The sequence below is a fragment of the Amblyraja radiata genome, chromosome 22 (genome assembly GCF_010909765.2).
Source record: "Amblyraja radiata isolate CabotCenter1 chromosome 22, sAmbRad1.1.pri, whole genome shotgun sequence".
Lineage (NCBI taxonomy): Eukaryota > Metazoa > Chordata > Chondrichthyes > Rajiformes > Rajidae > Amblyraja > Amblyraja radiata.
In genome coordinates, this window is record NC_045977.1 from 8,711,617 (window position 1) to 8,728,375 (window position 16,759).

Sequence of the window (16,759 nt, forward strand, 5' to 3'; positions counted from 1 at the left end):
GGAATGGGCAACAAGGAAGCTTACTCCTTAATCTACACTGCCTATCCATTGTCCACATGCCTAAATTGTGGGTTATGAAATAAAATTATCAACTACCCTCCCAAGTCCGATCCCTTCTCTTGGTCACTCTATTTCTGACCCCTTTCTTCTAATTATGTCCTTACTTGGTCCCCACCCCTTTCAGTTCCCTACTCCTGTGTTCACCTCCTGCTTGACTAACTTGTTCCCCCTTCTCCTGCTGCAACAGAATCTCCAGCAGCTGGTACTCACTCTCTCTCACCGATGTGACTCACCCTCTTCAGTGGCCAGTTCACAATTGCTAAGTCGCCCTCTTACCCCAGCCATGCCCAGTCCCAGGATTCACACTACCTGAAACCTGAACTCTAGTGCAGAACCCCCAGAGCTCTGCCAGAAAACCTCACGACAATCGTTGGACACTTCTGGTGTTGCCCAACGTTGGAGGTCAGTGGTCTCCTGCTGGGAGAAGTGCTTCATTCTGGATGTTAGACACAAAATGCTGGAGTAACTCAGCGGGACAGGCAGGATCTCTGGAGAGAAGGAATGAGTGACGTTTCGGGTCGAGACCCTTCTTCAGACTGGAGAGGTCTGAAGGTCTCGACCCAAAACGTCACCCGTTCAGTCTGAAGAATGTTGTTGTTGTGCCTCTTCTGGGTTGCCCAGGGAGGTAGAGAAATTTCCATCATATTCCTGATTTGTGCCTCTTAAATGGTGGAAAGAGTGCCGCAAGATACCCAGCCTCTGACCTGTTGGTGTATATGTGATTGGTCCTGCTGAGTTTCTCACCAATAGGATGTTAATGGTGTGGGAAAAGCAATGGTAATCTCACCGAATATCAAGGGTAGGTGGTAAGACTTTCTTGTTAGAGATGGCGAATGCCTGGATAAACATAGCTGACTAATTTTCCACATTGCCAGTGTTATGCCCCAAGATCAGTCTGCTCCTTTTCTGCCAAGGCAATTGTAAAAATATAGTAAAAACATCATTATTTAACAATACCTTATCAACAGTTTGTTTAAAGAAATTTGACGTGGTTTCTTTGATGATTTGGAAGAATGTCCGCCTGTCTTCTTCCGCAATCAGTCTATCATAAAAGACTCTGTAAACTTCGTGAATCCAGAGACGAATTAGTTTGTCACCCTCCTGGGAGAGAAAATCATTCACCGTTAGTAACTGAAGATATCTCGGGCTCTTTTTTCCTACAAATGCAATAGTCGAGGGCACGAGTTACAATCCTAAATGACCACAGTGCACAACACAAGCACTTCAGTGGAATGTGCTTTTTAATCCCATATTTGAGAGGCTCCAATTTTTGCTTAATGTACAACTGCTATACGACTACCATTTTTTTCCAACATTGCATCTAATCAATAAACTTTTTTGCAAAAGTGTCGGATTTTCATGGCACAATGTCTATTCATTCTCATGCAGTTTGCAAAGCAGTTGGTAGTGGAGACGCAAGAGACTGCAGATGTTGGCATCTTGAGTAAATAACAAATGAATGGAGGAACTCATCAGGTCCGACAGCATCTTACAGATGCTATAAACAGTTGGAAATTATGCCTTTCTTTAAATAAAATCTCTATGGAGTCTGTCGATGCAGCAAATAACATCTGAGATGAATTTAAAAGTCTTACAAAAATGGTCACGACACTTATAATATCTGTAGTGTGCATTTTTGTAAGACTTTGTCAGCAGACAATCTTTTTGTTGGGGAAAGGTGGGTATTTCAGAACGTACAAACTCCGTAGAGACAGCAACCGTAGTCAGAGTCTTTGGCGCTGCAAGGCAGCTACTTTACCGCTGCGCCACTCTGGTTGATACAAAGATATTTGCTGAGGAACCTTACACAGAGTAAAAACCTTCTCTGCAATGGACGAATAGGAGTTTTGGTCATTGACCATAAGCAATCTAATACCCCTGGGTCTCAATTTGTAAAATCAACTAGTACAACCAGAGCACTTTGCCCATTCCATATTACGTGGAGGTATTGTGCTAATCAATGTGACATGGTTATTATCATTCCCATTTTGCAATTTACTAAACAAATCGAATCAAGGTGAAAAGACATTATGGTAGCTAATTAGTAAATATTTTCAGTCATTTCATACAAAATTGGTGGTGCTTAACATTGTAACTGGTGTTTGCTAAATGCAATATTGAAATTTAGTTAAGAATTACACATACACTAGGTATGTTGCAAAGCCTACCTGAAGCGTCGTTGAAGATCTGCTGCTGAGGGTGTGCGCGATTTTGGCGCCGTTTAGAGGGGGCGGGTTTAAAACGCGATTTTCTCTAAGCTGTTCCAATCGAAAATGTTCAGCCTAGTTAATTATTAACGAAAAATCGCTGGAAGACCCCGTCGCAAAAGCTATTATTAGGTTTAAAGGCCTTGAATAATAGTTATAGTAGTTTAAAAATCAATCTCTAAACCCGCGACCGTCAGCAACCGCAGGGTCTCATAAAGCAAATAGCAGAAGTTAGGTTGTATATTTTTACATTAAAAAGGGCTTCTAAAGATCCCTTTATACTAAGTTTAATATTGCGAGTAGCTCAATTTGGGCCCATTATATCGCGCAGTATTTTTCTCGGCATTTGGGGCACAAATCTACCGCAATGTGAACGTTCTAAACCAGCGCGTTCCACAGGGACCTACTGGAAAGCTGATTTAAATGGGCATTTATTTACAGCAATTAAACACTAAATTCCTTCCATTTGGCCTATAAATTAATGTAAATGAGATTTAAAAATCATGTTTTATTGTGAATTATTTGTGAATATTATTTGGACATTTAGGCTATTTAAAAATGTTAATCATTTATTAAGAAATGGATAGATGTTTAGATCTAGTAATTGAAGTCTGAAATTAGCTACAATTAGGTAACTAACTAATTATATGCTTTAATTTCAGGTCATCCAAGTAAGATTATTTTATATTTGTTTCAGAATGCTTCAATCTATGATAACTGAAAATTTCATTCAGTTCTCTTAATTTTTAAGAAAGTTATGGGCTTTTGACTGTTCACGATCACAGCTTTTTTTGTTATGTCCATAGAAAATCAATAGGGAACAAGATGCTCATTTCCCAGTATGAAAATGGCCATAACTTTTTAAATACTTGAGATATGAAAGTGAATTAGGTGTCAAATTAAACTTATTTTTATGCTTTATCTGATGGGATAAATTACAGACTTGATTTTTAAAATCTCAAAATTTTGTAACATTGCTACATACACCTTCGGAATACCTAAGTGCAATCTTTGGTGATAATTACATCTATCCATGTAGCTAAAGACTTGAACATTTCCCGTAAGTGTTAATGTAAAGGAACGTGTAATCAACTTTTGGTATTTAGAGAGAAATATTCACTACATTTAATAATTATTCAATGATAAATGGGAATGGCTCACTATGATCTTTTTCCACAATGAACTGAACAATGTGACATTGCCAAGCGCATCACGGGATGCATGTTTGCAAAAAAAACCATGCAAATTAAAGTTCTCCATATTTTAATATAAAGACATATTAGGTTTATGTTTAAAAAAATTCCTCATGTCCATTTCAAGAGATAAAGCATGTTTGTCATTAAAATTACAAAGTAAGCTTCATCACCCACCTTGAGATTTGTGCTTGGGCATAACAGCACTCCTTTAATCACTCGGGAGAAATCTCGCAAATTGAACACGTAATGAGATTTGGAAGGAGTTGGAAGAAAACTGCTTATTGCAGCCTTGTACACTGCCATGGTCGCTTGCACCATTAACCTTCCTAAACTATAATTAAAAAAAGAACAATTTTAACATTAAATTCATACTCCCTGCAAATACTACAAATTATGAATGTAGATTATGGTGCAAATTATACTGCGCAGTGGTGAAACTGGTAGAGGCAATGTCACACAGCATCAGATACCCAGGTTTGTTCCTTGTAATGAGTGGAGTCTTACACACATCAAAATACAACACATATTTATTAAAGTCCACTTACAGCATTGGTCTGCAGAACGTTATAGTACCTAGCTACTCAGACTGAATTACATAAGCAAGCTCTTGGTAATATAAATCGCATATTAGGCCGAGCAACTACTGACAAGCACTACAATTGGTTAGTAGGAAATAACCAATCTACATTCCTGACCTCAGGTACGGTCTGAGTGAAGTTTGCACATTCTCCTTGTGACTCCATGGGTTTCCTCCAGGAGCCCCAGTTTCCTGCCACATCCCAAAGATGTGCTGGTTTGTAGATTAATTGGCTTGTGTAAATTGCCCCTTGTGTATAGGGAGTGGATATGAAAGCGAGATAACATGGAACTGGTGTGAACAGGTGATCAATGGTGAGCGTGGACATGGTGGGCCGAAGGAACTGGTTCCATTTAATTCAATTCAACGTTTCCCAGACAAACAACAGCATTTTATCTGGAGCCTTTAACATAAGTAGTCCCACTCATATCATAATGGGGATGTAACTAAATATTTTATCAGAAATAAATTTGATGGCTATCATTGCAGGAAGGAGACGATGCTTTGATAACTTAAATGTTTCAAAGTAACAATTGTAACAGCTTAGATACAAAATGCTGGAGTACCTCACAGGCAGCATCTCTGGAGAGAAGGAATGGGTGACATTTCGGGTCGAGACCCTTCTTCATGCTGAGAGTCAGGGGAGAGGACAGCTTGTATTTGTACAACACCTTCAATATGGCTAAGCATCCCAAAGCACTTCATGGGAGAATTACCAAAAATAGTCATGTATAATGCAAGGAATATTGTGGAGAAAGCAGATAAACTTGGAGCCTGGATCAGTGATTGGGACTATGATGTTGTGGCCGTTGTGGAAACGTGGTTGCAAGAAGGACACGATTGGCAGCTCAATGTTCCGGGGTTTCGATGTTTCAGACGTGATGGAGTAGGAGGCAGAAGAAGTGGAGGGGTTGCGCTACTAATGAGGGAGACTGCCACGGCTGCACTCAGAGAGGACATACTGGAGGGTTCATCTACTGAGGTGATAAGAGTAGAGCTTAGAAAGAAGGTGCAAACAAGCTAATGGGGTTGTACAAAAGCCCCCCCCCCCCCCAGTAGCACGATTACCGAAAGATGCCAAAGCAACAAGGTTGTCTTAGTGGGTGACTTTAACTTCCCCAAAATTGACCAGGAACTTGATCCATAACTAAAGGCTTAGATGGGGCAGATTTGGTGAGGTGTATCCATGAGATTTTCTTTTGTGTTGGAAATTAGCCTGGCCAGGTGCCTGGTGTTTCAGTCGAAGAGCAGGTTGGGGAGAGTGATCGCAGCTCCATTAGTTTTAAGATTGTTTTGAACATGGAGAAGGATGGACCTTGCAGGAAGGCACTAAATTAAAGTAAGGCAAATTACAACATTATTAGGCTAGAGCTCGGGAGGGTAGACAGGGAGCAATTATTATTGGGAAGCCCACATCTGAAGCTGAGGTATTTATTTGAAGGCCAGTTGATCGAAGTTCAGGACAAGCATATTCCAGTAAGGAGGGATAACAATGGCAAATAAAGGAACCTTGGACGACCAGATTGGTTGTAAATTTGGTCAAAAAGAATCAGGAACCACATGCAAGGCTTAAGAGGATGGAATCATACAGGGCCTTTGAAGAATATAAAGAAAGGAGGAAAGAACTAAAGCATGCTATTAGTACGACCTAAAGGGGCCACAAAATGGTTCTGGTGAGTCAGATTAAAGAAATCCTCAAAGCTTTTTGTACCTATGCTAAAAGCAAGAGGGTGACCTGGGAGAAGGTAGGACTGCTCAATGATACGGAAGGGAATTTGTGTTTAGTGTCTGGGGATGTAGGCGAGGTACTAAAACAAGTATTCAAGGTTTTAGTATAAAACTAGACCTAGTGCGGACTCGTTGCGTCCCATTCCCCCAACGCAATATTTCACCAAAGTGCATATCCGCGTTCAAAGTTGTGCCATTGACAGCAGAAATTAAGTTAAAGTTAATACTTTGAAGAGAGGAGCCGTGGAGGCATTTGTGAAATAGAAGGAAACTTACCCATGTTGGGAGGCCAGACAAGTACAGGCATGAGGGGAAAAAAATGGCGACCTGAAAATCTGCTTAGGCCCCAACTGCGCAGGCATGGCTGATGGGTTCCCATTGTGAGGCCCGAGATCCCCGTTGTGACACGCACAGGAATCCTCCCCCAACTGCGCATGCACGGCTGGGGGCACTGTTTTAAGTTAATTTAAGTTTAAAATTCAATAATTTGTAAAATATAACATCAATCTGCACAAGAATTGCTACTGCAGATCACAGGACATTGATGAGTAAGGTAGGCCTAAAATTGTTGTGCTATTGTGTACCGTTTTTGCAAACTTTCAGAAACAAATATAGGTACAAACAAACATACAAACAAGATGAGAGTTTTAGTAATAGACTAGACCAAGGGGGACCCGGTTGTGGGGGGGGGGCGGCCTTTGGTGTCACACACACTAACCACCCCACCCCCCACACACACACGAACCCCCCCTTGATATTATATTAATATTATTAATTTGCTCCTTTTACCCCATCCTCGCCCTATCTACTCATGCATAACCCCCAACTGCGCAGGCATGGCTAGAGAGGGTGGGTGGAGAGGGAGGGGGAGGGGGTGGAGAGGGAGGGGGATAGAGATTGAGGGATGGGGGGGGGGGGGGCGTGGCATCACAGGGGAGGGCTGGTTCCCGAACGTAACACTCCACCACTCACCCATAGATCCCAATATTCACCACTCCCTAGAGAGGGAGGGGGGTAGAGAGAGAGGGGGCAGAGAGGGAGGGGGGGCAGAAAGGGAGGGCCCCCTCTCCCTCCCCCCCTCTACTCCCCCTATCCTCTCCCCCTCCTCTCACCTCTCCTCCCCCCCTCTCCATCCCCCCTCCACCCCCGCTCTCCACCCTCTCTCCTCCCCTCCCTCCACCCCCTCTCCCTCCACCCCCTCTCCCTCCAGCCCCCTCTCCCTCCAGCCCCCTCTCCCTCCAGCCCCCTCCCTCTCTTTCTCTTTCTCTGCCCCGGGGAGGGTTTAGAGAGGGAGGAGGAGTGGGTAGAAGTAGCACCTACCCAAGTCGTAGAGCGGAATCCTCCCCACCAGGTGCCGGGCCTGGGCTAGGTTGTGGCCGGCGTGGACAAGAGCGAGGCCCGGAGCAATCTGAAGATGGTCAAAAGCAGCGGAGGGCCGGCCGATCGTGGCTTCCGCGAGGGGCAGCCCACCCACCAGTGTAACAGACGATCGGGCGGGGGAGATGGAGAGGAGGTCGTCCCCTGTAACGGCCGCCATGGCCACTTTTCCACCACACTTGTCCGCGCCCGCACTGCGATAACGATCGCCACCTCCATGTTGTAGAACTTCAAGGAGCCCAGCGGAGCACGCAGCACGACTTGAGCACGTGTTTAGCGGCTTCAATCCAGAGCCCTGGGGGGGGGGGGGGGGGTGTGCGGAGGGCGGTTGGGCCACGTAACTCGCAGCTCATGGAAAACAGTGCCCAGCAGTCTGTGCGTTAAAAGATCTGCGCAGCTAGCCGCGAGGAGCAGAGCCATTGTGACGTCATCCAGCTCGATAGATTTTAAAAAGATCTCAGATTGGTGAACAATTTTAGTAAAAATCTCAGGAAATTATGAATCAAATTTTCAGATGAGGTGATTTTCGAGATCATGAGGTAAATCTCTACCGGAATATGTAAAGATTTCACCGTTAGTGCTTCGGAGGAGATGTGAATCACAGACAAACACATAAATCCACACACAAATAAATACATCCACATCCAAGATCAGAGTTTTATATTATGATAGATAGATAGAAGATGGATAGATAGATAGGATGAGATAGAAGGACATTTGGAAAATGTTATGGGAATGGGATGAGGTGATTATTGAGGAAAATGCATTTGAAGACTGAGTTAGATTTAGCGTTGGGACAATGGTTGAGACAGGGACTGAAAGAAAGGCTTGGTAGACACAAAATGCTGGAGTAACTCAGTGGGACAGTCAGCTTCTCTGGAGAGAAGGAATGGGTGACGTTCCTGGTAGACCCTTCTTCACACTGAGAGTGAGGGGAGAGGGAAACTAGAGATATGGAGGGTAAGGTGTGAAAACAGTTAAAAGCAAACGATGATAAGAAATTGTAGAATGGTTCAATGCTAGCTGAGTTGGTTATGGATTATGTGTCATCATTCCACATACACAAACTAATCATCACCCATGGAGTTAAAATGAATTTGATTGATCCTTACCGCGTAAAGGTGTTATCAAATCCTTTTGAAAAATGCCATTCCGAAATGGTAGTAAAAATCTTCATCATTGTATCATCATCAAAAGAATCAATGGACACTACATTCAAATGCCGTGTGAAACGTCCTGTCATAAAACAAATAAGTGACTTCAAATCATATAAAGCTTGAGGGAACAGCAACCAAAGTCTGAAAATTAAAATAAAATTTCAGATGTTGAAAATCTGAAATAAAAACAGAAAATGCCAGAAACAGCCAGCCGGTCAGGTTCGGAAAAATGAAATAGTCGAAGTTTCGGGTCCATAACCCTTTGTCAGAATTGTTTTTCTTTCTCGGGATACATCCTGATCTGCCGAGTGCTTCCTGAATTTCCTTCTTTTAAAGCAACTCAGGTTTTATACAGTAGTTTGTAGATTCAGGGGAGCAAAACAGCATAGAAACAGATCCTTCAACCCAAATCGTCGATGCTGACAAAAATATATATTACGAGGGATTGTTTGACATTGCTGTGATTGTCCTGCTCTTATTGCTGCAATCATGCTATGAATGTGAACCCATTGGGGGACATGTGAATATGCCTGGTACACAAAAATGCTGGAGAAACTCAGCGGGTGCAGCAGCATCTATGGAGCGAAGGAAATAGGCAACGTTTCGGCCCGAAACATTGCCTATTTACTTCGCTCCATAGATGCTGCTGCACCCGCTGAGTTTCTCCAGCATTTTTGTGTACCTTCGATTTTCCAGCATCTGCAGTTCCTTCTTAAACAACAATGTGAATATGCCTTCCTTGCTGGGTGACTAGATAATGGTGTCAGTGGGTTATGCCATTTTAATCCTAACGTTTGGCATGTTAATGCCAAAGTTGATTCCAGGCAGGCCTGTTTTTAAATAAAATTACACAGAAATTAAGTGGCGGAGTACTGCATGGAAATAAGAAAAGGACAAGTGAATAGGCTCTGTCCTGGGATGTAGGACTGAATGCCTGGAGATCATTTTATTTAAGTTACATAACTCAAAGTAACAGAGTGAGGGTTGAATCGTGGCTTTCTCATTTTCTATCATAATGTGAATATATGTTATATCTATTGACACAATTCATACCCTTGAATCTGTTCCTGTCACCTTAAAGTAGCATAGAGCTGTTTGTAATTTAAATTACACTCTTAAAATCATGTGTTAGCTCTGAAGATCTTCTTTCACAAAGCTAAAAGAAACATTTGTGAGAAAGGCAGATATATCATGGTACTAGTCTCAAGGGTACTCTCCAGGCTACACGCCAACTAGCTTCTTTGCACCAAGGAACATATATTGCACAAAATGATGGAGTAACTCAGTGGGACAGGCAGCATCTCTGGAGAGAAGGAATGGATGACGTTTTGGGTCGAGACCCTTCTTCAGACTGAGAGTCAGGGGAGAGGGAGTCTAGTGATATGGAGAAGGTGTGAAAATGACAGATCAAAGCAGATGTTGATAAGGAAATGTAGAAATGGTTCATTGTTAGCTGAGGGGAAGGTGACAAGGAGGCATGCAATCAGTAAAATTAACCAGAAGGACTGAAACTGGTCAGAGAACTACGGTGGGGGAGGGACGGGAAGAGAGGGAAAGCAAGGGTTACTTGAAGTTAGAGAAATCAACATTCATACCGCTGGGTTTTAAACTGCACAAGCGACTCCCTGGTTAACTCATCACTTCCAACCCAAACTACCCCCTCCCAGGTACTTTCCCCCGCAACCGCAGGAGATGCAACACCTGTCACTATACCATCATTGGTTATTTAATTAGTAAGGATGTAAAATGTTATGGGGAGAAGGCAGGAGAATGGGGTTGAGTAGGAAAAAAAGATCAGCTATGACTGAATGGCGGAAGAGACTCAATGGGCCAAATGACCTCATTCTGCTCCTATATTTTATGGCCTTTACTATTATGGAAACTATTATTATGGATATTATTGGCTATCAGAATAATTTCATCAGTGCCAATTTATTTGTCCACTTATTTGCCTTTAATACATTCTCTCTGCTCAGATGCTGTGGAAGCCAACCAGCGCTCGAGTCAATTTACAATAGCCAATGAATCTGCCAACCACCATGTCTTTGTGATAAGGGAAGAAACAAGATCATCTGGGAAAATTCACAGTCACAGGGAGAATCTGAAAATTCCTCACCAGAGGTCAAGTTGGACTGCCATCTCCTCCCCTTTTGGCTTTCCGCAGAGACTGCTCCCTCCGTAACTCCTTGGTCAATTTGTCCCTTCCCACCTAAACCACCTCCTCCCCTGGTACTTTTCCCTGCAACCGCAGGAAATGCTACACTTGTCGCTTTACCTCCCCCCCCTCGACTCCATCCAAGGACCCAAGCAGTCTTTGCAGGTGAGGCAGAGGTTCACCTGCACCTCCTCCAACCTCATCTATTGCATCTGCTGCTCTAGGTGTCAACTGCACTACTTCGGTAAGACCAAGTGCAGGCTCAGCGATCGCTTCGCCCAACACCTCCGCACAGTTCGCATTAACCAACCTGACCTCCCGGTGGCTCAGCACTTCAACCATTCCCATTCCGAATCCGACCTTTCTGTCCTGGGCCTCCTCCATGGCCAGAGTGAGTCCCACCGCAAATTGGAGGAGCAGCACCTCATATTTTGCTTGGGTAGTTTACACCCCTGCGGTATGAACATTGACTTCTCCAATTTCAGGTAGTCCTTGCTTTCCCCATCCTCCCCTACCCTTCCTAGCTCTCCCACAGTCTACTGTCTCCGCCGCTTCCTTTCTTCTTCCTGCCCCCCACCCGCACTGAAGAAGAGTCTCGACCCAAAGCGTCACCTATTCCTTCGCTCAATAGATGCTGCCTCACTTGCTGAGTTTCTCCAGCATTTTTGTCTACCTTCTATCTTAGATACAGCCCAGAAGATCACCAACACCCATCTGCCTGCCCTGGAAGACATCTATAGCTCTCGTTGCCTGTGGAAGGCATCACGCATCCTAAAGGACTCATCTCATCCCACACATCACTTGTTTGCCCTTCTGCCCTCAGGAAAGCGTTACAAGTCCATCAAATCACACATCACAAGATTAACAAACAGTTTCTACCCCAAGGACATCACCACTGAACTCTGCACTCAACACACAACACCCATAGGCAATAATTTGTACTGCCACAACACTATACTGTGAAATATTGCATATTCTGACATGGCTTTACGTTTTTCTTGCTGTTTTTGTTGTTTCCATTGTCATTATTATTTAACTGATACATTGAAGCTCCGCACGGGCAGTGCACCTGAAATTTTGTTGTATGTATTTACAATGACAATAAAATGTATTATTATTATAACCCAGGTCACTGGCTGCTATAAGGCAGTGGCACTATCTGTCGTATCATTGTGCAATATCATAATTGTGACCAACGTACATAGAGCAACTCTGTACATAGAGCAATATCAATGTCTTGGTAAGTGTAAATTCGGATGAACAAATAACAGTTCATCTAAAATGAGAGCTGCCTGTCGAGGAAATTGAGATGCACATAAAAATATTATCAAAACTTACTGATTTCTGACGTTGGAATGCATTTAAAGCCAAAATACTCTTGATGTTATTATTTGCCATTTGCTACCAATGTTCTTACCTGTTATGTCATTTCTTCCTCCTCCAGGGGGACCCATTGCCGAAATAAACAACATATTTATAATGGTAAGTTTTGATGTATCTTTCCTGTCATACCAATGACCGTGATCAATCCATTGTCGAAGGAGCTCAATGGGTGGCTGGGCTCCATAAATTTCCTTTGCCGGCATATTAAGATCATCTGGAATCAGCACATGAACATACGGGATCAGGATTCTCTCTTAACACGTAAAAGAAAAATCAGCTCGTAACACATCCCAATGCAATTGATAAAGCTGCATTTCCCCATTTCTGACCCGTGGTTATTTTTCATCATTACAGCTGCTGGCTACAACTCTTTACGATATGGTACGATAGAACTTTATTTATCCCAGGAAGGAAATTGATATGCCAACAGTCATACTGTTAAAATCTTATCATACTGTGTGCTGCCCACCCGAGTCCCTACAATTCCTAGTCCTCAGATATGGGCCCAAATCACATCCAAATGCAGGCCTCTAAATGGACCGACTCAACCCCCTCGCCCGTTTGGTGAAACTTTATTGAAGGCCTGAAAAATAAAGTGGTGGCCATGTGACAACGAGTTCTAAGGCACAAAACCAGAAGTGTCATATCTCACTATTTTGGTACTTCCGGATGTCAAGAAATGTGTTCAACTGAATATCTACTCTTTCAATAAAGGAAATGTACAAATCACTGCATTTCCACAATCACCAAACACACAGAAGCCGTGCACAATGTGCCAATTTATCTTCATTATTAAGTAATATCAGCGAGTTAGATAAATGGATTGATTGTAATCATGTATTGTTTTTCTGCTGACTGGTTAGCACGCAACAAAAAGCTTTTCACTGTACCTCGGTACACGTGACAATAAAGTAAACTGATAAATCTTTGATCCACTATTAAACAAAAACAGTCGTTTTACATTAAAAATTATTTATATTGCATCGAAACAAATCAAAAGATAGATCCCTTACCCACAAAGACAATGGATTCTTTCCCCACTGGTGGACCATAAATCCCCTTCTTCCTCCTGTCCAGTTTTGACATTATTATATCCTGGGTTTGATTAGCCGAGGTTCTAGCAGAGAGGCTGATGCAGTTGGGAATGTAACGGTCTTTGGGTAGCTGCATGAGGAAGTTGTTTGTAAGTACAGATTTGCCTGTGCCAGTGGGACCCAAAAGTAGCAGAGGTATTTTGTGCGAGATGTAAACCTCCAAGAAAAATGTCTGCCTCGCAGTTTCCACGGTGGGAATGATAAGGTCTGAAACCTGTAAATCAAAAATAAATGTAATGAATAAAAATAAACAAGGTAGCAGCAGTAATTTAGAAGGCAAGACATTATAGTGTTTAATTTTTGTATGTGCACCCTAAACAATAAATTATTTAATAAGGTTTCTTATCTCTGGGTATACTAGACTCCTGGGGGATCTAAATTTCAAAGCAAGGTAGATAATCAAAGCTTGGGGAGACAAGGCAACGATATGGGATAAACGGAACAAGCTTTCTCCTGCTTGGAACACAGCACCTAGCCCTTAACTTAAATACATTTTCCAAGCTATATTTTCAAAATGAAAATGACAGGCTTTGAATTCCTGAATTGTTAAGAATGCATTTGAGGTAATTGCAGCCAGAATTCATGTGTGCACAAACTAAGGATCAATTTTTGGGGCGGATTTTAGATTAATAATCTAAGTATTAATGCCAAAAATGTATAAATTATATTAATTTAATAAGGAGATAGCTTTGCTGGAAAATCGAAGGAAGCAAGGTATAGTACATTCAACATCAAATATTGTACTGATCTCAGCCGAGGCAAAAAACGATAATATAGTGCCATAATACCTTGGCTCCTGAAGGGATCTCTTTTTCTGTGGTGATATAATCTGTCCACAGAGTCCATTGTCCACTGCCAACCTTTTTGAAGTAGTAATCATAAACAGTTCCTGGATGATAATAATAATAATAATAATAATAATAATAAGAAAGACAATTAAATACATCAATTAGAGTTCCTGTACTTTCAAAGTTTTATATTTGGTTCATGTCTAACCTCTTTCAGGAAAGATATTGTTTTTTGTCAGTTTGACACTCTTGGGACGAGGATTATTGTCATCCATTCCCAAAATCAAATTACGGAAGAAAGTATCAAACTTCTTGCGGCTCTCCCCAGTGATCGTGGCACCAACAGTCCACACAGTAGCAAAGAGGAATAAGCCCTGCAGCCAGAGGGTGATTTGCTGACTCGACATTTCTTCGTTATCCTCCTGTCCTGACCGAGCTATTTCACCTATAGATTGGAAAAAGACAAACTAATTGTTAGCTATGCAAGTCATAATTCCCTTTGAAACTGCCGCAAGCTAGATTACAAACCAAATGAAAGCCCAACGTTTGTTATTACATCAACTTAGTGGGAAGGAAGAACGGAACTTCTCACCCTTAACCTCGTGAGGATCGTACATTCTATCTAGATACTCATTATTTAGCTTCCTTGCGTAGTTTTATTCAGCATTACATTGGATTGGGTACCAGTTTAATTCATCCACAGTGCACATATTGTTTAACCAGTATTTTTATTTCTACTATATTGCACTCTGACCAGACGCTAAACTGCATTTTGTTGTACCTGTACTCGTATTTGTGCAATGACAATAAAGTTGAATCAAATCAAATCAATCAAATCAAATATAGGCATTGAAAGGCTATTCAACTCATCTACTCCCTACCCCCACAATGCACCATTTGATCTTCCTCTCATCTAATTCTATCAGCGTAACCCTTGATTCCGTTCAACTGCATCTTTGTCCAGCTTCCCTATACTGGACTGATCAATTCATGAATTTTGTTAGATCCTTTCCTGGAAATTCAATTAGCCTTTCAGCATAATGCATCTCAAAACCGATTATGTGGTATTAAATGTGATCATGGCCGTTTCTACGTTATTTTATGTTATTTGGGAAATCCGACTAGGCTCTCTGACTACTGACCGACATCTACTATAAACCCACTGACTCCCATGGTTATCTGGACTACACTTCTTCCCACCCTGCTTCCTGTAAGGACTCTATCCCCTACTCCCAATTCCTCCGACTACACCGCATCTGCACCCAGGATGAGGTGTTCCAAACCGGGGCATCAGAGATGTCTTCATTCTTTAGGGAACAGGGGTTCCCCTCTTCGACTATAGATGAGGCTCTCATCAAGATCTCCTCTATATCCCGTATCTCCGGTCTCACTCCCCATCCCCCCCACTCGTAACAACAGCAGAGTCCCCCTTGTCCTCACCTTCCATCCTACAGGCAGTCACATACAACAGGTAATCCTCCGACATTTTCGCCACCTCCAACAGGATCCCACCACTGGCCACAGCTTCCCATCTCCTCCCCTTTCGGCTTTCCGCAGAGACCGCTCCCTCCGTAACTCCAAACGTCAAGCCAACCAAACCACCACCTCCCCTGGTACTTTCCCTTGCAACTGCAGGAAATGCTACACTTGTCGCATTATCCCCCCCCCCCCCCTCTACTCCATCCAAGGACCCAAGCAGTCATTCCAGGTGAGGCAGGGGTTCACCTGCACCTCCTCCAACCTCATCTATTGCATCCGCTGCTCTAGGTGTCAACTGCTCTACTTCGGTGAGACCAAGCGCAGGCTTGGCGATCACTTCGCCCAACACCTCCGCACAGTTCGCATTAACCAACCTGATCTCCCGGTAAGTCAGCACTTCAACTCCTCCTCCCATTCCGAATCCGACCTTTCTGTCCTGGGCCTCCCCCATGGCCAGAGTGAATCCCACCGCAAATTGGAGGAGCAGCACCTCATATTTCGCTTGTTTACACCCCAGCGGTATGAACATTGCCTTCTCCAATTTCAGGTAGACCTTGCATTCTCCGTCCTTCCCCTCCCCTTTCCAGCTCTCCCACAGCCTACAGTCTCCGCCTCTTCTTTTCTTCTTCCCGCCCCTCCTCCCACCCCCACATAGTCTGAAGAAGGGTCTTGACCCGAAACGTCACCTATTCCCTCGCTCCGTAGGTGCTGCCTCACCCGCTGAGTTTCTCCAGCATTTTTGTCTACCTCCGATTTTTCCAGCATCTGCAGTTCTTTCTTAAACAGGCTCTCTGATATCAGTCATTCTTGGAACCTTGATGTGAATCCTACATATGGGGTGCTCAGATGTTATCCTGCAGTTCCAAAGATATTCAATCTGCTCTCATTTGTGCCCAAGGCTGAAGCTTCGAGCCATAACTAAAACAGTCAGTTTGTTTGTAGGCTTTAATTGGAGCACCACCCAGGGTGCACAAGAATGTCTTAAAAACTGATCTTCCCTCATGTATTCAAAACACCAGAAATGTATTAATTCTTGTTAAAAGTACTGCACAATAAATCCCCGATGTGTCATTGCATACTTATTAAAATGTTACAGCCTACACTGCCAAAATATTAGCCTTTGGCAGATAGCTGAACAAAACAAAAGTTGTTGTGGAAATGCAATAAGAATCAGATTTAAATGGAACACTTACCCATTAAGCAAGAATAGAGCCTCATCATACTGTAAGCCAGGTGCATTGGAGAGGTCTTTACGAAAAACTTGCAATATAACCGGGTAAAGTCCAAACTTGGCTGTATCAGCCAATGGAACATGTCATTGATCTAAGGAACAAAGCAAATCAGCTGCCTACCTGATCAATTTTATTATGATTTATTGAATCATCAAAATAACTCCCCAATGGCATGACAAATTTATCTATTGATCAATTAGATAAGTACTGATTTCCCAATTTATAAGCCTATGAGCCAAGAAATGGGAAGCAGGATTAGGCTGGATTCCTTTTCATGAAAGGAATGCCCTCTATTCTGCGGTAAAGTTTTGATTCAATCCAAAGAA

General features: G+C 42.8%; 1 protein-coding gene across 2 annotated transcripts in view; it reads right to left on the reverse strand.

Moving 5' to 3' along the window:
* dnah3 (dynein axonemal heavy chain 3) overlaps positions 1–16,759 on the reverse strand; it is a 175,369-nt gene that overhangs the window by 35,636 nt on the left and 122,974 nt on the right. For both annotated transcript variants that reach the window (XM_033040327.1, XM_033040326.1), the window contains exons 38-45: positions 16,395–16,524; positions 13,931–14,167; positions 13,723–13,823; positions 12,854–13,148; positions 11,875–12,054; positions 8,258–8,381; positions 3,638–3,794; positions 1,018–1,161 (exon numbers count right to left, since the gene is read on the reverse strand). In XM_033040327.1, the coding sequence (XP_032896218.1) occupies positions 1,018–1,161; positions 3,638–3,794; positions 8,258–8,381; positions 11,875–12,054; positions 12,854–13,148; positions 13,723–13,823; positions 13,931–14,167; positions 16,395–16,524 (1,368 nt within the window). The remainder of the gene's footprint in view (positions 1–1,017; positions 1,162–3,637; positions 3,795–8,257; positions 8,382–11,874; positions 12,055–12,853; positions 13,149–13,722; positions 13,824–13,930; positions 14,168–16,394; positions 16,525–16,759) is intronic.